At 36.4% G+C, this 25278-nt stretch overlaps 1 protein-coding gene across 3 annotated transcripts in view; it reads right to left on the minus strand.

Moving 5' to 3' along the window:
• Positions 1-25278, minus strand: part of TCERG1 (transcription elongation regulator 1) — a 63879-nt gene that overhangs the window by 28842 nt on the left and 9759 nt on the right. For 2 of the 3 annotated variants that reach the window (XR_013966812.1, XM_080803401.1), the window contains exons 4-12: positions 24086-24503; positions 19533-19775; positions 15065-15127; positions 13704-13904; positions 12876-12988; positions 12038-12126; positions 4119-4279; positions 2464-2520; positions 2045-2111 (exon numbers count right to left, since the gene is read on the minus strand). Coding sequence is in view for 2 of the 3 variants with exons in the window: in XM_080803401.1 (XP_080659527.1) it covers positions 2045-2111; positions 2464-2520; positions 4119-4279; positions 12038-12126; positions 12876-12988; positions 13704-13904; positions 15065-15127; positions 19533-19775; positions 24086-24503 (1412 nt within the window). In the remaining variant the exon portion in view is untranslated. The remainder of the gene's footprint in view (positions 1-2044; positions 2112-2463; positions 2521-4118; positions 4280-12037; positions 12127-12875; positions 12989-13703; positions 13905-15064; positions 15128-19532; positions 19776-24085; positions 24504-25278) is intronic. The other variant, XM_080803402.1, reaches the window with a different exon arrangement.

Genomic DNA, 25278 nt, shown 5'->3' on the forward strand with positions numbered 1-25278 from the left:
ATCTCAAATATTTATTTTGAAAATAAAATGAAAATATCTGTAAACTTGGCCAAGTGGATACGTGAGATATATACCTTACCTACCTGACATCTTTTTTACTCACTTTCTGGGTGGTAAGTTGAGATTTAAGTTGAAGGACAGGTCCCAGAGAGCAACATAGGCCCAGGAGTAGTTAGATGGAATTAGAACTGTTCACCAATGACTAAACTACTTCTTTCTCCTCCAAAAATGCACCTCAGGGCTAAGGACAACCCTGTTGCTGTTGCTCTCACTCAAGTGAGACTGTAAACATGAAATCGAGTCACCTCTCAAACATCTGCACTACGAAGAAGGCCAGTTCATGTGAATAATCCATAACAGTAAGTAAGTTAGTAATATTCGGGTATATTTTAGCAGATCTTCCTTCTTAAATATGATCTGCTAGGTATAAAAATAAAATTGGTTCATATTGCCTAAACAAACTTAAGGGAATCAGGAAAACAAAACATCATTAATTTTAAAAGCATGCTATACAGGGAAGCGAAGGTAGCCCCAGAGAGTTAAATGGAACTAAGGCTAACCCACAAATACATGTTAAGTGAGAGGTAATTAGCAACTTAGGGAATAAATCAAAATAGAAGACATAGTCCGTGACCTGCAGGAACTTAGCGAGATAGTCTGTGACCTAAGATATGCACAAAACAAACAGGTAAAAGTAATTTGCCAAACAATATACCCTCTTATAATAATTTATTTAAGAACTATTTAAATAAAGAGTTAAAAGACATCCAAGAAATATAACTAATGAAAACAAATAACCTTTATAGAATTACACTAAATGGAAATGTCACAATACAAACTATCACTATCTATCTCAATAAAATAAATAAAGAAAAACTAAGCCAGGAAAAATAGGCTTTTAACTTTGTACCTAAATAGAGAAGCTCGGGCAATCCACATAAAGGACTTCTTTGACATTCTCCTGATAAAAGCAGTTAAAAACCTTACAGAGTTGTCTATAAGAACAAACAATTAAAAACAACCTAAAAGTTTAACATTGTAGGAACATCCAAAATTATGGTTATATAAACAGAATGAATACAGTCATTTATAACTAAGAAAACAAATCTCTTATTCTACATTTTTTTTAAAAAAACACAAAATCGGTTGATTATAACTAATAAAAATATCTACATATTTGGTCAAGAACTAAAAAAGTCAACTGCAAAAATGAAAACAGCTATGTTACTTTGGTTGATTAGGAGTGACTCTCTTTAATATCTTAACTTCTTTAACGATGCTCCTAACAATTTTTTAAAAAAGAACCACCCTTCTCGGGGGCTGTCTTAGTGATTTCTTTGCCATAACGTGGCTGCATTCAATCTGTCCTTTTTAGATAAGGACTATGGTTCATCCAGTTCCTAATAATGTCTTCAAACTTTCCTTTTTGCTGCTAAATAATGGTCCCATTCCTCCCCCACCCAGACACAGATACCCTCTACCCCAGCCTTCTATCCCCCACAATTAGAAACATTCATATTTTACCCAACTACAAAGCACTGGCCAACCTAATGCTCCTGCTTATGGCAATCTCTTTCTCCCAAAGCATTTTCTAAGCTCACAGGTTCCCTCTTCACCAGGTAGTAATGACACAGACTCAAGAACTAGCTAAGTGACAAGTACATAAAAAGAGAAGTCTGCGTGTATTTATGAAATTTCTGGAATGGTGTCTGTTGGGGTCTACATAAAGGAGGAAATTCATTTTTTAATAAAATTCAGGCTTAATGAATGTCTGAAAATAATTTATCATCTAATTCCCAAAATGCTACTTGGCTTTATAATACATAATTTAAGCAATCATGTATTCTGCACATCTAGCAATAGAAGGGACACCGTGTCTTCATTCTAAAGCAAAGCTTTCTAATACCAGGCTTTAGAGAGCGATCATGACTTCTGTCTCCTAACATACACATTACCTGTCCCAACCACAAACTGACTGGGATCTAATCAACTCTTAAAATAGGTATTATCTACCTGAACTACATGAACTATAATTATTACTTACTTCCGTTTTTTGGCTTTAACAGGTTCATCTTCATTAAGTTCTTCCATTAATTCTTGCTCTTCTTTAACTATAAGATCAAATTTAATTAAACCTTGTCAGAATAAAATTCACCAAGTAAGAATTAAAACATTTAAGTCTGAATCCCTCTTCTAGCCACTACCAGAACACTTGCTTTAATAGTATTAAAAAGTAGCTACAGGAGCGCCTGGTTGGCTCAGTCAGTTAAGTGTATGCCTTCAGCTCAGGTCATCATCCCAGAGTCCTGGGATGGACCCCCACAAAGAGGGAGCCTGCTTCTCCCTCTCCTCCCCACTCATGCTATCCCTGTCCCTGTCTCTCTCTCCCCCAAATAAAAAAATAAAATCTTCAAAACAGAACAAAACAAAAAACCTAGTAGTTAGAATCTATAGTTTACTCACTTGCACTCATAGAAAATTGCCATTTTTGGATGGACAGCATTGTGGGGGTTGGATGTCCTGGCAAAAACATATCAAATATTATTATGAATAGTTAGTTACATGCACATATTACACAATATTTTCTTTTAAAAAGTTACTGTTTAGGAGCGCCTGGGTGGCTCAGTGGGTTAAGCCTCTGCCTTCAGCTCAGGTCATGATCTCAGGGTCCTGGGATCAAGCCCTGTGTCGGGCTCTCTGCGCAGTGGGGAGCCTGCTTCCCCCACTCTCTCTCTGCCTGCCTATCTGCCTGCTTGTGATCTCTGTCAAATAAATAAATAAAATTTAAAAAAAAAAAAAGTTACTGTTTATATAAAATAATACCCATCCCATAATCCTCTCTCCTTTATAAAACATTAAACAATTCTATACTTCCTAAATTAATCTTCCCTTTAAATTTCTAAATCACTTTGAAATGTTTATTCATGAGACATGCATGCATTTATCAAATAACTGTACTGAATATTTGAAAAGAGTCATAAAAACAAAAGCAAATCTCGTATCTCCTTGGCATAATTCAACACTAGGATTATAAAGTATCATCAGTATTACAGCTATAAAACAGACACTGCTAAAGGGAAAAAGTGGTACCTAGTAACTTTACCACTAGGCAAGCAAAGTTTCAATGATTTGGAAATGACTTGCAAGCAAAAAATGTAGCACCATATATATACAACCTATAAAGGTTTCTCAATTATTATAAATGACATATATTTGGATGGATTTCATTGGAAGAATCAGGTGATTCATTTATGCTTCTACAGCACGTAAGGGATTCTATAAAAACATAATCATGTCAATATGAGGGCAAATTACCAATATAAAATATGCAATAAAAATTATGTAAAAATATCTATGTTCATTATATCTACTGAAATGCTATCTTAACACAAGGTACCTTAAAAGATAATCTGTTAATAAGGTTTGTCACTATATTGTCAGGAATAAGGCTTTTATTCCCTAAATTTCATTTACTTGAAAAGAGTAAGCTTTGGGGGCGACTGGGTGGCATAGTCAGTTAAGCATCCAATTCTTGATTTCAGTTCAAGTCATGTAATAGAGCCCTGTGTTGGGCTCTGCGCTCATTGGGGAGTCTGCTTAGGATTCCCCTCTCTCTCTTTGCCCCTCCCACCATCACCCCCCACACACTGCCTCTAACATAAATAAATCTTTAAGAGTAAGCTTTTATAATTTTACAAAATTTTATATTTTACAAAAGTAGCAAACAATATTTTAAAATACTCTGTAGCGTTCTGATTCTTTCAAAAAATTTATTACTAGTTATATAAAGTGTTAAGAGGCTCACTGAAGAACGTTTTAGTATTATTAGTAAGCACAGAGAAAACCTAAAGCAGAACCAACATAACTTGGACTAAAAATCTTGATAAGGACAATGAGTTAAAAAAAAACATATATTTTACAAAAAACTAATTGTTCAAACTCTCTAATTTTTAGTATCTCTACTACCAAACTCAAACTAGGATAGTGATCTATTTCTCATTTCTCAAATTTCTTCTATTCCTTGGAAACTGCAAGTTTTCCTAAATAGCCTCATATTTTCTGTAAAAGTATTAAAAGAATGACAAAATTAGAGGATAAATTCCTAATTTAAAACTTACTTAGTTTCTTCACTTCTTCCATTCCTTTTTTATGAGGAGGCTCCTGAATAATTTTGTCAACATCTGCCCTTCCAATCAGATCATCAGGTCGGTCCCACATAGAAAGACGGGTGGTAGGATTATAAAAGAAGACCCGCTCATCACCAGTCCAAACGACACACCTACGAATTGATTCAAATATCAGTTCTTCTGTTAAAAACATATTTGATAAGTAAGTCTTTTACTGTCATCCTGCCTAAAGGAGAGGTGGAGGGGTGGTGAGGACACCTTCGTACTTAATAGTTACAGGGCCGAATACAATTTCTAGAGAAGAGAGCTGAGTGGCTAAGGTTAGAACAGCAGTTCAACATTTTAACTGAGAAAACCAAGAAAAGCAAATTCATAATCAGTGGTTGGAGTGCTCAAGAACTTGGTGTAGTTGGCTCAATCTGAGTGTTACATTTTAACCTATCACAAAGGATGAATTCAATGGCAACAAATAAGAATGCTATTAAACAGTTCTAAAACTAAAGAACAGACCACAGCACCATATCTATTATGTAATACTTCTTAGTATTTCTTACCAAATCAGAATTTTAAATACTCAAATGCAACCTGCTATGAAGTCTTTAATATCTTATTATATCTGGTATAAAAATAAGAAATATTGATTGCACTATGACACCAGAGCCCACTAGAGCTCACTGTTCCTGTTCATTATAAGAAATTCAAACAAAATAGAAAAAACAAGAATGTTAAGGACTGTGTACAGTTTTTAAAAAATAAATATAGTATGGAAGAGAGTCAATATTTACAGCAGCAACTGTGAGGGTATAAATTTCCCATTTTTCCTCCCTCACATCTCTACCCTAATGGCCCCCAGTCACACAGAAGCACGGCAGTGGCAGTACAGCCAGTGAAAACTCCCAATAGAAACCAGGTACTTGTGGCCAGATAATTAAAAGTTCATCAACAGCTGCCAAGCCAAGATGATCTAGATGTTGAAAATATCAGACAAAACCTCTATTGTTGAGATAATCAAAGACTTTAAAGCAACAATTATAACTAGAGTTCATGAGATGAAGGGAAAAAAAACTTGAAACAAATGAAAACATTGTTCTCATTAGAGAAACAGAACCTGTAAAAGAACAAAACCACAAACTGTAGAGATGAAAAACACAAAACTGAAGCAAAGGGAAAAAAAGAGACAAGCCAAGAAACAGACTCTTAACTAGAGAGAGCAAACTGATGGTTACCAGAGAGGAGGTGGGTATGGGGATCAGGATTAAGGACACTTGTCATGAGCATACGGTAACGTATGAAGTGCTGTATCACTGTACTGTACACCTGAAACAATATCATACATTAAAATTAAAAAATGAGAAAAAAAATAAACAACTGAAAGTAATTCTTTGGACTGGCTCAAGAACAGAACAGAGATGACAGGGAATGATCAGTGAACTACGAAGTACATCAGTAATTATCCCGCCTAAGGAATAAAGAAAGGAAAAAAAAAATCAATAGGCTTTCAGGAAACCTAAGGGACTATGTAAGGCAAAATGCCTTACATAAATGTCACTTATGTAGATGTTTAACTTTACTTGGGAAAAAACCTACCCTAAATTTTCTATGCCAATTTCTAAAATATGTCACACTACAAACAGGAAAACATTGGACCATGGGTTTCTTACCAGAAACCATAGAGGCAAGAACAAAGTAAAACGACATCTGTTACGTCCAGAGGTTGGAGGGGTGGGGAGGGGGAATGGGAATGAAATGTTCTAAAATCGAATACGGTAATGGCTGCACAACTCTGTGAACACAAAAATCATGAAGTTGTACACTTCTAATGAGTGAACTGTATGGGATGTGAATCATCTCAACACACTTGTTGTTATTTTTAAGAAACAGCTAGACAAAAAAAGTATATATGATTCTTGACATAACATTCTAGAAAATACAAAGTAATTTTAAATAATAAAAGCAGAAGGTTCCTTAGGGATGGAATTAGAAGAAGGAGGGATAACAAAGGAACACAAGAAAACTTTCAGGGTTACTGGAAATATTTATTTTGATTGTGGAAATGAACTTTAAATATTTCAGCTCCTCGTACTTCAATTTTATTTAAGTAACACACACACACACAAATAAGAAAATGGGGCCTCCTGGCTGACTCAATCGGAAAAGCATGCAACTCCTGATCTCGGGTTTCTAAGTTTGAGCCCCACGCTGGTTGTAGATATTACTTGAAAAGAAAATCTTTTTTAAAAAGTGAGAAAATGTATAATGTACTACTAAATCCAAATCGTTTGTGGAAATGGGACTAGATGCATTTGTCATGGAATCCAACAAAAAACCAAGGCTCAGTGATTGTAAGAAAAACAAAACACTTCTACTTTTCACCTCTCTTTATAGTTAATTTTAAAAGGAAGTGTGGGGGCCCTGGGTGGCACAGTCAGTTAAGTGTCCAACTCTTGGTTTCAGCTCAGGTCTTGATCTCAGGATGTTGACATCAAGCCCCATGTCCAGCTCTGTGCTCAGCACAGAGTCTGCTTGGGAATCTCCCTCTCCCACTGCCCCTGTTGCTCATGCTCAGGTCCATGCATATGCACTCTCTCTCATTCTCAACAAGTAAATCTTTAAAAACATGAATAAATAAAAGCAGGTGTGGGGGGAAACATGATATATACCACGTTCCATCAGAATAATCCTGAGAGGGGCACAGGGTTGGCTCAGTCGGCAGAGCATGTGACTCTTGATCTTGGCATTGTGAGTTTTATTTCTAGTAGAGACTAAAAATAAAATCTTACAAAAATCTAAAAAAGGAACAATCCTGGGATACTTAAGCCATCTTGATAGATGTTTAACTTTACGTGGGGAAAAAAAAACCCTTAATTTTCTATGCTGGTTTCTAAACACTTTAATTATTGACACCAGTAACTTTTAAGATAGAGATGCTATTTCATGCTGGCTTCAAAACACCAAAGTGTGCTAATGTACTTCATCAGTACTAACAATAAATGTGGAGTGAGACACTGTCAGAACATTTCAGAACAAAAATAATCACAAAGAATTCTTGTACCAAAAAACTGCCCTGTGCTGGAGCACCTAGGTGGCTCAGTCCACTGAGCATCTCACTCCTGATTTCAGTTCAGTCTCATGATTTCATGCATCATGGATTGAGCCCTACATCTGGCTCCATGCTAAGCAGAGACTGCTTGTCCCATTCCCTCTGCTCACCCTCTCCCAAGCTCTAATAAATAAATAAAATTAAAAAAAAAAAAAAACACTGCCCTGTGCTAATAATATGCATGTACTCATGATAAAATGTTTAGGGATGAAGTGTACTAATATCTGCAACTTTTAACCTATCAAAAAAATAATGCACTGAGAGATGATAAATAATAATGCAAATAGAATAAAACGTTACTTGTAGAAGCTAAGTCAATATATGGCGCTCACAGTTCTAGAAACATTCTTCCAATGTTTCTATAGGTTTCAACTTTTTCATAATAAAATACTGGAGCAAAAACCTCTGGAAACAAAAACAAAAACCTACAGAAACACAAGAGCTAATTAATTAGTGGCCCTGTGCCACTCTCAGTATATGCAAAAGTGAGCAAAACTTGAAAGATCACTTTTCCTAAGTTAAAACCCAATACAGAGTACATGCAAAGAAAGCACAGCAAATACAAGCAACTCTCACTGGGCACGCTGCTAGACACCATAAAACTAACTGCAAGCTAAAGCTGTAGGATGCAATCTCAGTAAGCAATGGGAAAAAGTATAATTAGTCCATAACCTTTATTTTTTTTAAAGATTTTATCTATTTGTCAGAGAGAGCACAAGCAGAGGGAGAAGCAGGCTCCCTGCTGAGCAGGGAGCCCAATATAAGACTCAATCCCAAGATCCCAGGATCATGACCTGAGCCGAAGGCAGACGCTTAACCGGCTAAGACAGCAGGCATCCCAGTCCATAATCTTTAACAACTTCTGTCAAAACGTTAAAAGCTCTCTTAGACCAGAAACTAAAGTTTACTGATCTAAGGAATACAAAATGCTTCTAATTTTGATCTCTCTTTAAAGAGTCAAACGAATGCTGTGATATGCCAGGAAAAAAAAAATCCCAATATTGGTACAGAAAATATGAAGCTTCATGTTTTGCATTTAGCTTCTTAACTGTAAAGAAACAGTTACTTCAAGAAATTTGGGGCGCCTGGGTGGCTCAGTTGGTTAAGCAACTGCCTTCGGCTCAGGTTGTGATCCTGGAGTCTCGGGATCGAGTCCCACATCGGGCTCCCAGCTCCAAGGGGAGTCTGCTTCTCCCTCTGACCTTCTCCCCTCTCGTGCTCTCACTGTCTCTCTCTCAAATAAATAAATAAAATCTTGAAAAAAAAAAGAAATTTGAAGATATGAAGAAAGAGTAATAAAAATCTGATTATCCGAATGAAGTGGCACAGCCCGCTTAACTAAGAAATTTGTTGGGTCTTCTTTCTTCCTTTTTTTTAAGTAATCTCTACCCCAAACATGGGGCTGAAACTTATAATCCCGAGATCTAGAGTCATATGCTCCACCGAATGAGCCAGCCAGGTGCCTTCTGAGTAATTTGTTTTGCTTAAAGTTAGCATTCACCCATTCTAGAAAAAAATTAAAGAATAAAAGTTCTACTGACAATACATTTTTTACTGACCAGAACTTGGAAAATAATTTAAACAAGCAGTTATCTTACATGTATTCAGATGGACTGTAAAAGCACTAGGAACATATAGTTGCACGGGGGGTAGGGGACAGCCCCTAAGAAATGCCTAAACCTAGAAGATATAAATAAAAGATCAATACATTTGATCCCATAAAAATACAAAATTTATGTATAACAAGACATCAAAACAAAAATGAATAGGTAGGGAGAAAGTGTGACGTATGTAAAAATCAAAGGGGTTAATAGCATGCAGAAGAGCCTTCTGGGGCACCTGGGTGGCTTGGCAGGTTAAGCGTCTAACCTCAGCTCATCAGGGTTCTGGGATCAAGCCCTCCAATAGGCTCCACGCTCAAGAGGAGTCTACTTGTCCCTCTCCCTCTTTCTGCCTCTCCCCACCCTCTCCCCACCACCCCAAGCTCTCAATCTCCCTCTCAAATGAATTAAAAAAAAAAAAAATCTAAAAAAAAAAAAAAGTTTCTCCTACCATTAAGAGAAAGACAAAATCATAAAAAAGATGAGGAAGACTGTGAAGGAAACAATCCACAGCCCCAATGAACATGAAATATTAAATTATACCAACATTCTGAAAACATGTTACAGGAATCTTTTTCTCAACAGGTTACCAAAGATTTAAATAGACTATGCCACACTGGTAAGAGGGAGAGAAAGCTGGTACTCTGAGGACACTACTTGGAATATTAACTGGCATAGTTCAGCACCCCTGTCAAAACCTTTCTGAGGTCAACCTACCAGTATCTACTGAAATATTAAATAACAGTATCACCTGATTCAATTGATTCACTTGAATCAATCCAACAGAAATACTTGCACATGTTCACAAAGAAATATGTACAAGGATGTCCTAAACAGCAACTTCTGTTAATGTGTGTGTGTGTCGGGGGGGGGGGGGTTGACAACCTCATCTCATCATCCATTTATAGAAAAACTATGCATTTACAGAAAACTATGCTATCCATCATAAACAGATTTATATGTACAAAAAGAGCAAAATTTGTGAGACATTTTTAGTAAAAACCACTGAGGAATAGTTTTTAAGACATTAAGATGCATGCACACCACACATACAACTCTGTACACATGTACACAAAACAAAGGGTCCAGAAGGCATATGTAACCAAACTTTCATTAATGAGGCCTGGGACAAGTGGAATTAATTTTTTCCTCCAAATAATTCTTTCATATTACATGTTTTTATGGATTCACATTATTCTTTTCTAATAGTATCAAATCAATGAAAAAATAACTGAAAGCAGGACACAAAAACTACAGCTATAAAGTATACAGAAAAAGAGGTTTAGAGGGCAATAAAAAAAAAAAAAGAGAGAGATTTGACATGCAAGTAACAAATGTTCCAGAAAAGGAAAAAACAAACAGATAAAGAGAAGCAATAATTAAACAAATTCCAAAAGAAAATTCCACTCATCTGGGGACAGGCTCAAATCTGAAAACTGATGAGGGTCCATGAAGCTTCAGACTAGTGGGGTTTGGAAGTGGTTACCAGTGTTTCATATACAATACTCAAATTCAGGAACCACAACCTAGGAACATATTCTTTAAATAGACTCTATAACTTCGATTTTGGATCCAAGTAAATATTTTGCTTAATTATTTTTTAAAATGAGGCCATGTATCAAGTTGGTGGAATGAAATATACAGAAGACTTACTCTAAATGTCTTTAAAACACAGTAATTTGACTATAGTCAGCCTGGAGTGACATACCCTGAACATAAAAGTAACGTGGGGAGCGAGGAGGATAATAAAGGTTAAAAAATGTCTTCCGTATCACACTGTGACAGTGTTAGTACTACAATTCTGTGACTTGTGTGTGAGATAAGCAAACGAGTAATTACATTGCTATCACTCAGCAAAAGGATTTTCAGCAGGAAAGGGGATGTTGAATTAAAATAGATGATGAGGTTCAGTAAAAACCTCATAGTAAAGCTGAACTGCAAGTAATGATACGAACTCATGATATATCTTTAAATGTATGCATCTTCAATCTGTTCCTACCAAAAAGGCTTAAAGATAATGACTTATTCAGTAGTAACAACTATCCCTAGATCCTATAAATGCCACATCCCACAAAAAGCAAAATGGACGAACCTATATCCAAGACAGGAAATACATGAGAAAGCCAGGAACATCTTTGTCAGAGTAGAAAACAAGGAAGGTATCAAAGACAGGGTTGCAACACAAAACCTTAGGGTCAACCTTAAGAGGCTTCACCCAGCCCAAGATGCAGTAACTGAACTTTAGTAAGGATAATAACTATAACAGATAGAAGCAAAGAAAATGTATTTAAATCCATGAATTTGTTAATACTCAAACCAACTCATTATTGTGAAAACCTCAGCACTACTGACATTATGGGCCAAATAACTAATTCCTGTAGGGAGCTCTCCTGTACCTGGTAGGATGTTTAGGAGCATCTCTGCCCTCTAACAACTAGATGCTACAAGCTATCAATCCCTTCCAAGTTATGACAACCAAAAATGTCTTCAGACACTGCCAAACATCCACTTGTGAACTAGTCTTGCCAAAAAGGTCACATGTGAACCTGATCAGGGCTCTGCAGGAAATTCAGGAATAGAAGACTGAAACGGTACCACAGGAATGCAACAACACTCAGACTGTGAGTCTCCATATAACAAACATTTATTTTTTTAAATAATAAAAACAGAAAAGAAAGAACAATGAAAACACAATGAAGGGGATTACAAGACATAAGGGAGAACTCCCTGCAATGTGTGAACTATATATGGATTAAACAGGCTGGAGCAGGAACAGGAGAGCGCACTGACACAGGGACAAAGAAAAAAGGAAAACCAAACCAAAGAAGAAAAAGTACACTTAAACAAAAAGACAATTTTACACAGTTCTAAAAATATAATCATGTATGTGGGCATACGTACAAAATTAAATTTTAAAAAACTTAAACACTAAAAAGGAGATTCAGGATCTCACAGCAGTTCAAGTCTAAAAGTATGTACAATAAACATTAATGGACAGTACCATGAAAGGAGAAAGACAATGCAGCAATTAGGTTTTAGGTCTGAACACCCAAAATACAAGAAATAAGAACCAAAATACTCTTTAGATAAAAAAGTCTACTTGGTGTGTATTTTTAAAAAGCACCTTTTCTTTCTATATGATAAACCACGGCAATAACTAAGCAAACAAGAACAAATTAAGTCATTTACTTATTGAGCCAAGTACATACCATGGAGTACCAGGAATAGGGGTAGTAGCTACTGGCTTTGCCTTCTGGGCAGCCTTTTCTTCTTCAGTCATCTCCTCCTCTTTGGGCTCCTACGGGAAATGATGTTACTCCCATTTAATTAGGTACTTCAGGTACCACAAAACCATACCTGAATCTTACACAAATCCAAGTTATATTGTGAATACCTCAAAGTGCAACCAACACAGGGTCTGTTATTAGTGTAGTGAGGATCCTGAGTAGGAATTTCTAAGAAAAGTTCTAAATCCTTGCTCCCTAGACAGAGCCGAATTCTACAACAGCAGACCCCAGCAACAGCAGATGATCCTAACTTACAGACTCACTAACCATCTGCTTAGGAACAGAAATGGAGAACTTAGGATAGAAAATTAGATGAGACTTTCTCATTTAAGATTATTTCTTTCTCCTGCTAACTTCCTAACTAATAAGACATGCCTACCATTAGTCCCTCACTGAAGAAAGGAAGCTTCCAAAAAGGAGAGCTCTTGTAGTGCTGTGTAGAGATCATCCCATGCCAGGAGAAGACAGATAAAACATTCCCCAAATATAAAATTGTACTTATAATTTTTACCACTTGCTGGGATTGAGTCAATGCCCTGGTCCAAGGCCCTTTCTTTCCAGGGGCCTTGGTTTACTGTAAGAAGTAAGTTAATGAAACTTTCAAAGGAAAAAATGAATTACAAACTTCAAAGAACCCTAAAATTTCAGAAATCAGACTGTAGCAATTATCTACAACTGTATCAAATGGGTTTTCAATCATAAGTCAATTGTACCCAACAATTACTGCTGGCTCCCAGGTTAACAGGCCGCTGCCCTTTACCTCCTTTATCTCCTTTATTGGCTCTTCTTTAGGGTCCTCCTCCTCCGTCTCCATTGGCAGAGGTTCTTCAGAAGGTTCTTTAATTGGCTCTTTAATCTTCTCCTCTAATTTTTCTATTATAAAGTTAAGACAATGGCACTCAATGGTTTTTGGTGTAATTTTCCAAGAACTTCCAGAGACTAAGTAATTAAGATACTCCGTTAACTAGAAGTTATTAACCACAAAAATAAAATGTTCTTCTATCATCAATTTCAATGTAACGTACTAGTCAGGTTAAATACTTGCTCTACCATCAGAACACTTTCACTAGAAAAGAACCACTGCCTGTAGAGGGACACAGTCTTTCAAGTCTCTCTCGTTATTCTTTGTAGCAATGATTCGTTTTGCTCAAAGGGACAAGATACTAAGATACTTGGAAACAGGAACCTGTGATACAGAAAACTGTATGAGTTTTCTCCATCTAAGACTCCAAGGGCCTGCATTTCTTTCTTCAGAACACATGTAACACAGACATCTCTTCCTGAGAACACTGTCAGTCTCAGTAATTACATAGGAGAATAATTATGCAATTCCTAACAGAATATATATATGAGTACAGATGTATAATTTAATTTCTCCAGATGGAAAAACCAAGGACAAACATGTAAGTGGAACTGGCTTTTTAAATATATACATATTTATCAATTTGGTAGAAATAAATAATCCAACGACTACAGGATGAGTAATTCCTTCAAATGTGTTAAAAAGGAAATAACTCAGGATTTCAAATAGCATTCTATTATATTATCACAGCTTTCACTATGCCTCAACAAGTCATTAAAACTATACCTTTTTCCTTTAGCTCTTGGGGTTTTTCCCAGGTTGATTCTAAAGTTCTATTATTATAGTAATAGGTCTTTCCATCCGCTGTTTTATACTCAGTCCACTCAGAAACTGCCGTCGCTCCAGCTAAGGTAGCAGGGGAAGCTGCAATAGCAACCTGGGGATGTATCATAGGTACGATAGGAGGGGCCATGCCTGGCAACACACCTAAAAGAAGAATAATACAAAGTTAGGTCCAAGTATCAAATTGTAAAGCAAAATGAAACTTTAAAATATGAGCTACATCTTTCTATTAAATATTAATAAATGAATGAGCCAGTTGGAACAAAACAACAAATCATATAAAATGTGATTTAATTACTTAACACAATTTCTCTGGTTTAGTTCTAAGATCTAAATTCAATTAGATTCAGAAATTCAACCCATGAAGTACCTTAAGAACAGCCAAAAATTTGGATCGAAGTAATGATGAAGTCCTAACAATTATAAAAATCATGACACACTCTGTATGTGTGAAGAGAAATATATTTTTATAAAGAATTTCTCAAATTTTAATGAAATCAAGACAACAGACATATTTAGTGAGCATATTTCTGAGGTACAATTGTTTTTTTAGTTCTAAGGTACCTAAAAGGGTATGAATAAAATTCTCAGTTTTTAAGTAAATGACTGAGTTCATTATCAAATCTACTTGAATATACTAAGTGATTAAGTGAGATGTCCCTGTTAACCCTTTGTCAGTTTAGTCTTTTCCTTAAAAAAAAAAGGCAATTTCTTCTAATTTTTTAAAAGATAAGCCAAGATAATTATTTTTTATAAGACAGCTACATAAGCTGACATTATAGAAATAATTAAAGACATATGAATCCAAATTGGAAAAAAAAAACCAACCCTCATATCTTATTTCAGAATTTAAGTTTTGGGTAGCTATCTTCAATAAGTTTCAAATGTAAAGTTATACTATGCACACAAATATTCACACACATATACCCACTAGCATGCAAGCATAATCACATCACTTTACACATGGAAATGATTTTTTTATATTTAACTTAAAAACACATCAAAAATAAAATTAAATGTAATGAATATGAGAATGAAGTTGTTTACACTTATTACAAAAATTAAGATATAAAGTGATCTGACCTTATTTGTTTTTTGTGAACCAAAGAAGCTAATACTACAGGCAATTGGGAAAATTAAGTGTTGGCCAAATATGACAACTGCATTTATACTGCTCATTAAAAAGAAAAATATAAAAAAATCCACTCACTTGGGCAAAAATAAATAAATAAAAGGATAAACAACAACATTCACTACCATGCCAACTTACAGACAAAACAAACTAAGATGGTTTTAAAAATTACCGGTCTTGGTGGTAGCGACTGTCTTTACATACGGGCAGCTGACTATTTGCATCATTGCTACACCTGTAAAATGGATAAGCAAGCATACGTTGGAAAGCTGCCATGGTATGTCGGCTACCACTGGGATTCAGGGAAGTAATTTACCACTACAATTTAGAATGCTATTCCCATTGAAAAAGACCAGGAATGGAGTAGAATTTCTTTTTGTTTGACATTTTGTGGGAAGTGGTGCCAAATCCACTGATAACTAATTCTAAATTACAGCATCAATTACCTTTTTATCAAACCAGCTCTGATAATGTTTGAAGGAGACTCGAGAGTTTAAATTCAATGAAGGAAGCCCCTTCATTACATATATATAACAAGTTCTCATGTGGGACATTTTCCCACAGGACATCAAACCCATGCTGCTGTTGCTTAGATATCAGTGAAAGGCAGATGCAGCATGACACTGACAAGACACTTTCTCTGTGCTGCTGCTAAGTGGGAACTACATGCAGAAGCTGAGGCATGGGGCATATCCATGCAGAAGGAGAAAAAGAATAAAATAGGACAAAGAGGGGTACGAGAGAAAGGAAGAACGTAAGGTATGGGATGGATTCAAATATTCCAATGCAAATAATATTTTAAATAAAAGGGCAGAGATGAAAAGAAGGGCAGCACTCAACTAATGACAAAATATCCATGTTTAGGACCTGCTCTAAGGAATGTCACAGGCTTGAAACAGTGTGGAAGCAGGCTAACATATGAAGAAAAATACAGCCCCTGTAGTAGCACTAATGACTACATGGGCTGATTGCTCAGAAACCTCTATTATTTAAGCCAACTAAAGAAGCAACACTTGTATCAAAGAATGGAAATTACGTACAGTTCTTAGAAGAATGAAGACTCATCATGATGCATTACAATGGTGATAAAAAGGGAATGAAAGGAAAAGCTGGAAAACTAAGACTGATTAATTGAAGAAATCCAAAATTAAGTGTGAATTGGGAAAAATTTCTTAAAGGAAAAGGCTGAAGACTGAAGGCAGGAAGAAAAGGGGTTGGGGAATTAAGTTTTAATTTCTGTTTTGGCTGAAAAAACTAAACCTAGCTGGGTAACAATGAAAATTTAAAATCATATTCATAGTCCCCACTGAAGTATAGGAAAAGAAATTTCTCTTGGAGTTAAAAATGGAAATTAAACCCCTGGCTTTGTAAATAATGTACCTAAGTTCACTCACACACACACAAAAATACGGCCAATTTTTGAAAAAATGCCTTTTATTTCTGATTTACTATTTTAAGTAAAGAATATTAAAGCTAAACTTTCTATTACCTCTGGAACTAAAACAAAAGCACTGGATCAATAAAGCATGCTAAGTTAAGTTAAGTCATATGTATGCTTCTGTTTTCCCTAATGTTAAAAGAAAGCAATGGAAAAATTCATTTGGTTAAAGAAGTTATACCACGCATGAGGTTTAAACTAGTACAAATACTGCCATCTGCAGGACCACTGAACCTAGGAAGTTAGCCCTAGAAATTCAATTCTTAGAATACATGAACTTTTTTCTCAATGTTCTCCAGAACCACTCCCCGCAAAAGATAATTTTAACTATTCAACTTAAACAGAAGAAAATCAAATCTATTCATGTTTAGGCCCAAGTACCATTGTTGAATATGAACGGGGCCAACACAGAGCTCCAATTGACTGACAACAAAGAGACCATACTGAAAGCTCTTATGTGTTTCTTCTCATGCTAAAAAGATAAACATAAGGTCTTCTTTGAGGCTGACTACATACATAAGACTCACAAAACTGCCACACATCTAAATTTTTAATCTCCTATTTAAAGGAAGCATCTGGGGCACCTGGGTGCCTCAGCTGGTTAAGCAACCAACTCTCAATTTTGGCTCAGGTCATTATCACTGGGTCTTGAGATCAACCCACATGTGGGGCACCATACTCAGCAGGGAGTCCGCTTGAGGATTTTCTATCTGCCTCTCCCTCTGCCCTTCCCTCTGCTTGTGTTGGCTCTTGTTCTCTCTCTCAAATAAATACATCTAAAATTTAAAAAAAAATCTAAAGGGAGCATCTGTTCAATTTTCCTGTAACTTTATTCTAAAATTATGTTCTACTATGAAATTAGAAAATTCCATTTAGCATTCTGAATAATTCTGATGCCAACAAGTTTCTTAAAATTCAAAGTAAGATTTTGTAGTCTTAGAAATCCTATAATTCCAATCCAATTTACTATTCCCAATTTCAACTCTAATTTCTGTATTGTACCTATAACTCTTCCACTCCTTTCACTCATCTTATTTGATTATCCCTTCCTTAATCATCCTCATTAGAGCCATACACTGCTGTTACAGAGAGAACTTAAAGCTCCAAGATAAATCACAACCAAATCTTTCCCATTTACCTTACTGCCAAACTGATAAAAAGAAACAAAAAGAGATCAATCTCACTGTACATAAAAGATCTGGGGAGGAGAAAAACAAGTCATCATTTCTTACCCCACCCCACCCCACTAAAGCACCTTGGAAAACTGAATTAAAAGGGGAAATGAGAAAATGAATTTGTAATATCAAAGATGCCTTACCATATAAACAAATATTATTATTATTTTCTATAAAACATTAACTCTCTCTTTAAGGAATCTTGGCATCCTGAACAAAATTTTATAGATTATCTAACTCAAGCTCTCTTCCAAATGACCTACAAAATGACATTAGTGACTGTCATTTATTAAATGCCTTTTATTGCTGAACTTCATAGGTACCACCTCGCTTAGTCAAATGGTCACCACAACCTGTTTTAAAACTTATAGATGGGGTGAGGGTCAGAAAAGACCATATCAAAACAGAGCAATAAGTGAAGGGATTTTTTTGTGACAAAATTCAGCAGTCTATAGAAATGAACTTTGCTACTCTGTACCTTTCACCTACCGGTCCCTATTAAGAACCTCCAAAGCAAAACAAAAGTCCTTTTACAAAACCTCTCAAATACTTCGGTAACATTACTATGCTACACCTCAATCTTCTCTACAGAATTCATAACCCTAGGTCCTTCAGGTGATTCAGAATCCAGTACATGGTCTGAATACTGTCCTTGGCCCCAAAGCAGAGCAAGACTGTGAGAGCTTGTGACCAATGTCACATTGTATCACCTGGTTTTCTACCAAAAGTATATCTAGAAGCAATTATCCAGCAGCTTGTCTTAAAATTTAATTTAGAAAAAGGATAATCCCTAGTATGAGTAAACATTTTTCATTTTCCTCCTACTTTTAAACGATTTGAGTCTCTTAAACATCACATATTGGGCATTGAATTATCTAACACTACATCAACAATGTGCAAAAGGTTTTCCTTAGGGAAAAAACCCTACTAATTCTTAAAATTTCTGGTTTCTTTCTTGCTAAGGTGCAATACCTAAGTGAATGCTTCTTTTCCAAGCAGTCACAAGGACAAAAACAATTAGAACAATAGCGATAATTAAAATATATACAAATCTAAGAAACAGCTGTACTACAATCCTATTCTTACAAAAAAGAGTACAATAACATGGCAATAATAGATAACAGGAGGAATATGAAACTGGGGACAAAAGGCCTAGTTCTATCCATCCTTACTACAAACTAGCCCTGTGAACTTGAGCTAAGGTATAAAAGCTTCAAACTGTAATACTAGGAGAACAGACCATGGATTAAGGGTTAAACGTGTTTGCCAACAGCAAATGCATTCAAATTAGGATGCCCGACACTACCACTGTTTAATCCCTACAGGAAGGATTCTATGCCACAACCTCACTGTAACTATTTAAATGTTTAAATGGTGCAGGTTATATTTCACTTCACCTCACAAGGTAAAGCTCTGGTTTTGCTTTAGATGAATTTCTTACAGTTAGGTGATTTGCATTTTCTTCCCAGTATAGCATAGTTACTAAGAGCATGGTATCCGGGTCTGGAATGCTCAGCTCCTATCCCAACGCCGTCACTTATTAGCTTTGTGACCATTGGTAAGTAATTTAACCTGTCTGTGTACCTACCTCACACAATGGTTGCAAAAATTAAACTGAGTTATTACACGTAAGGTGCTTAGAACAGGGCACAATATATAAAATCACTCAATTTGTATTCACTATTAATGACTTATAAGTTCTCAACTTCACAGACTCAATCCTTTAAAGATATTGCATTTGAACATAGTTACATGAAAAGATGATCATTTTTAATTCACTGAGGCCATTATCCAAAAATGAGTGTAGTTTCAAATGTGGCTCTAATTTTAAGACATGTAAACAACAACAAAAAAAGGACATTTACCAAAACTGAAGAGAAAATACTGCAGTTAGCCATGAATCTTTCAGAAACATTTCAAACTGGTCAGATTCAAGGCAAATTTCAAATGCAACAGACACATGAGAACAAACTAACTGACAATATGAAAACATAGCTGGAAAGGACTATTAGAATCTATCGGTTTACCTGGAAGTGGAATTGGCATGCCAGGAAGGGGAACACGAAACGGAGGTACCATTACTGGTGGAAAGGCAGGTATTGCTGCTGCTGGCTGAGGTACTGAATGAGGAACAGCAGGAGGTAACGTCTGGGGATGCGGCTGGGGAACAGTTTGCACAGGTGTGGCTGTAGGAGCAGGAGTTGAAACACTAACTGTAGGCGTGGCAACTGAAACAGCAGAACTTGGGGTCTGATCTTGTGTTGTGGGTGCTGATGAAAGATAAAACAAAAATATGTATCACTCCTTCATAAACCATGTCGCCATATTCATTCATCATTCACTCATTCAGTAAGTATTTAAGAGCCCATTCCATGCACTGCAAGAAATTCCTAACAAAGGTCTCTGTCTTTCAGAAGCTTGAAAACAGTTGGTTAAATGAAATACAAAAAATAACTAAAATACAAAGTGAAATGGGATAAATGTAAAAGGGTATGAATCAAGACGCAAAGACCATTTCTAACCGTGAGAGGGTAAAGAAAATTGTATACTGATGACAGGCCTTGAAAGACTATGATTTCAACAAGGACAATGACAAAGTAGAAAGAGAAAATAAGTAAGTGGTGGGAAAAGTGAGTAAAAGCAAAGAGGAGATAACAACAAGGAATTATTTAGAAAACACAAAGCAGGCAGTCAACTAGTAAAACACTAGGCATATCAAAAGAACCAGGGAGTTATGACTGGAAAGGCAGGCCAGAGGCATAACGTAGAAGGCTCTGACAGAAGACTAGGGAGTCTATACTTTGCCGGGAAGAACTAAGGTAAATGCAGAAAACTGACCTAGGAGAATGCACACCAAAATGCATGTACTAATAACATCTGTGTATGCCTTTCACATTTTGCTACATAGCCTTCATTAGAGTCTAAATTTTTTTTAAGAATGCATTCATGCGTTATTCGTGTGATTTCGTGAGCATAAAACAGGTCTGGGGATGCAAAATGAAGGTTTCTGTATGGAAGAGAATTAAGCAGTGTTCATTTGATGAATTAATCTGGCAGATGAATGGGAAGAAAAGGAAGAACAGAAGTGGAAAAATCAATTTCAACCTATGTGGAACCATCCAAGCAAGGGAGAAATGAGAAAAAGATATGCAATAACTGATGACTTGAGTATGAACAAATGGAGTGAAAAAACAAGTTGGGTTTCTCTATAATTATTTCAAAATAAAAAGGTAAAAAAAGAAAAAATAATAAAAACTCAAGTTTCCAGTGTGAGAGACCAGGAGAATATGAAATTCGGGATAATCTGATTCTAATACATTATTTTAAGTACCAAAAAGAAAACATTTCATCTCTAGTTATCACATTTAAAATGAAATTGAGACCCAAAAAAATAAACTTTGTATTTTTTACTTTTTAAAAAGTTTCAGTTCTCAAGTATTATAAAACATTTTTGTTATTTACTTATAACCCATTTAGTTCCAAAACAAAATTCATTTTGGTAACTCACTGGTAACAAATACTTCATTTTTTCTTGATGTAAAGAAAAACTTCAATTACCTGTACTGGACTAAGAATGAATTTATCAAATTAAATGAAATAAAACAGTGCATCCCCAATCTTCATGCCAATTTTATTCTAAGGAAAAGCACGCTGTTGAATACAAGCCACCCAATAATCCACCTGACAAAATTTCTATCGTTTTTCAGCTCCTAATAATGAAAAACTCACTTAGGCTGGGAAGATGTGAGCAATTTCATACTTGTTAATGCGGGACTCACCTTGGCTAAATAGACAGCAGGGCCAAACAAGTATCTTCAGGGGCCCAGGAATGAATTGTTGGTCTAGCATAGACCTAGCCTTAGGGTACAGTATCATATTAATATAATTTTATAACAGTGTGAAAAATACAAATTACATGCAACATTTGCCCAGTCCCATAAATATACCACTTAGCATCTGTAATACACTGTAATGGTTGAAAATATGTCTAGCTATTCTTCCCAACGTCCCTGAGGAGGATTTCATCAGCATTTTTCACAAACTTGCACAGAATAAAATGAGTTTATGCTCAACTGGGGCTAAAATATAAATTTCTCAATTTGTATTTCCATTTACCATAGGACTATATCGCAGTTCATACAACAAATTTTTTTAAATGTTATGGTAATAATATTTAGATATGATCAGAAGTATGACAAGTACAATACTCAGGAAAAGAACAGGAGTTACAAAGCATCAAATTTCAAGTGGAAAGGAACACCAACAGAGATGGCAAAGTTATTCACTCAACCCACTCCTCCTGCTGACACAGGATTTTCTAAATCTGATTAGTGGCCATGAGTCATGAGAGGAAAGACATAAAGGCAATGAAAGAATTCAATGGGAAACTGGGAGAATGGGAGCTAGAACTTAATGGTCACTAACTCCTACTAACACCTTTTGCTGAAATATCAGAGTGAAAGGCTAGGCCTCAAATATACTCCTAATCCAGCCTCAGATCTTAATTAAAAAAGATAAGCGATTACAACAGATGGAGAAATACTAAGACTGTAGTATGACAACACTTCAGGATACTGAACCAAGTGAAATGAAAACAGACATCAGGAATACTCAGAAAGAACATCAAAAGTGATGTTTAAGGGCAGTAAAAAGAACATGTTTCTGGTATTCTGTTCTTAGAATAAGGGCCTCCCAACCAATGAACAGCAGTGGAAAAATGGCAAACCGGAGTTCTGAATAGAATAGTTCATAGCAGCAAGACAGCTATGGGTCTATGGACAAACCACTCTGATACAGAAATGGAATACATATAGGACAGTTAAAGTATTCTGCCACCAACTTTCTTTAAAACAAAGTGCGACTACTTCTCCTTCCTAAGAAGGAAGAGAAGAAAAGCAGAAGCAAACAGAGCCTCCACACAGAACTGCAACACTTTTGTTAATCTCCTTCTGTCATTACCACGAGAGGTACCCCATAAAAACTGGCAGTTTCCTGCCTTACCACACAAGTTTTTAGAAACACTAGCCTGTGAGAAGGGAAAGCCCTTCAGCCAGCTAGTAACTGTCAGCAACACTTCCGTATCAGAATTCACCTTAGCTAATGAAGATGTAAAGCATTACTTACATCTTCCTACTAAGTGCATTTTCCCCCAACCTGTCTATAGTGTATCAAGTACAGCCGTTAAAAAAACTATCTCTGAAAAAGAAAACCAAACAAAGAAAAAAAGACCTGTCTCTGTATTAGGTGTACCTTACTTCTTCAGTTACTTCTGGTTATCAATCCAATTTGAATCTACTATGATTAATCTCTCTCACATATTTTTAATAGGATAAAAGACATTAAAAATTCCCAAGTCCCTGAAGCTAAGGGACTTTTTTTATTCTATTATCCAGGTAGCAAAACAATCCAACTTCTAATACCTATAGGGTTAACTATGTATCTTCATACCAGTATCAAAACAAATAAGCAAATCAATAAAATCATTATTTAAATATTTTGGGGCTCACCTTAAAGATTAAGTAGTACCATAAATATAAAACCAAAAACCTCCCAGAACTCGTGTTAATATTAATGGCAATCTTTTAAGCAAATTAGTAATTCTCTCCTCATTCCTAAAATCTGCTATTAATCCCCTCTCACCTTTTTAGGAAATGTCTAACCCCGGGGCCTCTGAGACGTTACACATGAAAATTCTCTTACGATTCTGACTGCTTCTATCTCTGCTCCTCATTCATCTCCCTATATCCCATTCTAGGACCTACCTACCTCTAAATGAGATTACTAAAAAGTTCCTAGTAACTTTCCCTGATTTCAATAACTAACCCCCCACCCAAAAAAAAAGAACACCAGAAAAATATTCCAGAACACTGCACTGATACTGGACCCCTGGAACCTAACCTGCCTCACCCATTTCACTGGTTCTCAAAACTCTCTGTAACCTGGTCTCACTCTGAAAAAATATGTCAACCATTATCAACCACCCCACCTCAGAAGACTTTCTTAACAATCCCATAAATTGCACTTATACTCATCTCCTGACCTTTGTTTATGTTGTTCCCCATACCTGAAAGATCTCTTTACTTTGAAACTTACTCAAATCCTACCACACATCCTTCATGATTAATCTCAATACCCACAAAGTCTGTTCACCCATTTACTCCTCTCCCTTTTCTTAAATTCCTACATCTTCTATTTTCACTGTATAATTGGGCACACTGCTTTCCTAATTACTGCACATACATTATTCTTGCCTCAATGAGAAAAACTGGAAGTTCTATAAGGCAGGAACAACGACTTACACTTATTTTACAAACCCCACAGCACCCAGCATTACTGCTGACCAAGATGAACAGCTACCTCTGCACTTTGCTGTTTAGCTTCATGAACGCCAAGAGGACAAATAATTTCTTCTACTAATTTAAATTCCTGTTCTTTTTTTAACCCAGAAGTCTTGGTGTCAAAAATGAATTTCAATAACATCAAGGATAACACCTCAAACACTAGGATCATTTGGCAATGCAGTCCCTACTTGTCCATTTCTCTAGCCCCTAAATGAAAATACATGCTGGCTGGTACTCACTTGATACTGTCTGCGAAACCGAAGAGGCAGTTGTTGTGGTAGAAGTGGTAGAGGATGGGGTGGATGATGATGTTGAAGTGGACACTGCAGGTGCTGGGCTACTGGTTGTAGGGGTGGAAGCTCCTACTGCTTGTGCTTGTACTTGCGCCTGCACCTGGGCCTGTGCCTGGGCCTGCGCCTGAGCCTGTGCTTGTGCCTGAGCCTGGGCCTGCGCCTGGGCCTGGGCCTGCGCTTGAGCTTGTGCTTGTGCCTGCGCCTGCGCCTGGGCCTGGGCCTGGGCCTGGGCCTGGGCCTGGGCTTGGGCCTGAACCTGAGCCTGGGCTGCAAGCATAGGTGTCAGTTCTGACTGCTGAATAACCTTAACTCCATCTGGTTTGGTCCATGCAGATTCACGTGTCCGAGCATTATAATAATAAACCTGCAGAGGAAGCAAAATCATTGGTATCCCAGAATCTGTCAACTATCATTAAAAAAACACTAATGCAACTATATCCTGCCTTAGAAGGTATTTAAAAAAAACAAAAACAAAAAACAAAACTTAGAAAAGTACATGGAAATTGGCTGTTGGTATATTGATACTAGAGGTAGTTTTTCCCTCCTTTCTCCCCTCCCCCTAATTTTCTATAATGAGTGCACTGTACTTTTAACATAAAAAGGAAAACCAAGGTTATATCTTGTGCACAAAGTTAACTTAGAAAGCCTTGCTTGCAAAGTTTGCCCGTGACTGCCATTTGGACACCTAAATTTTAAAAGGGCTCCCACCATTTCCTGGAATCCCTCAACTCCATGGCTCAGGCAAGCTTCCCTGGCAGACAACACTTCACACATATTCTCACAATTCCATGCTGGAAGAATTAAACATGCTCAGTGTGATTCCCCTGAGGGGACTCCTGGAAGCTTATGCTTGGTTTTCTCCAGTCTTTGCCCCATACGCCATTTTTTCTTTGCTGGTTTTGCTTTGGATCCTTTCACTATAATTAGTTTAGCTCTGAGTACTACTATATGCTGAATTCTTTGAGTCCTCCTAGCGAACACCAAACTTTATGACACCATTTAAAATACAAGCTTCTGGAATCACAGGTAAGCAGGTATGTAAGCACTCCAGGCAACCTTAAGTCTGTGCAGAAATCCAATCCAGCGAGCCTTTCGTGGAGTTCTACCCTATCCGGTGCCTGTCTGAGACTCATTTTCAT

This window comes from Martes martes (assembly GCF_963455335.1).
Source record: "Martes martes genome assembly, chromosome: 5".
NCBI lineage: Eukaryota > Metazoa > Chordata > Mammalia > Carnivora > Mustelidae > Martes > Martes martes.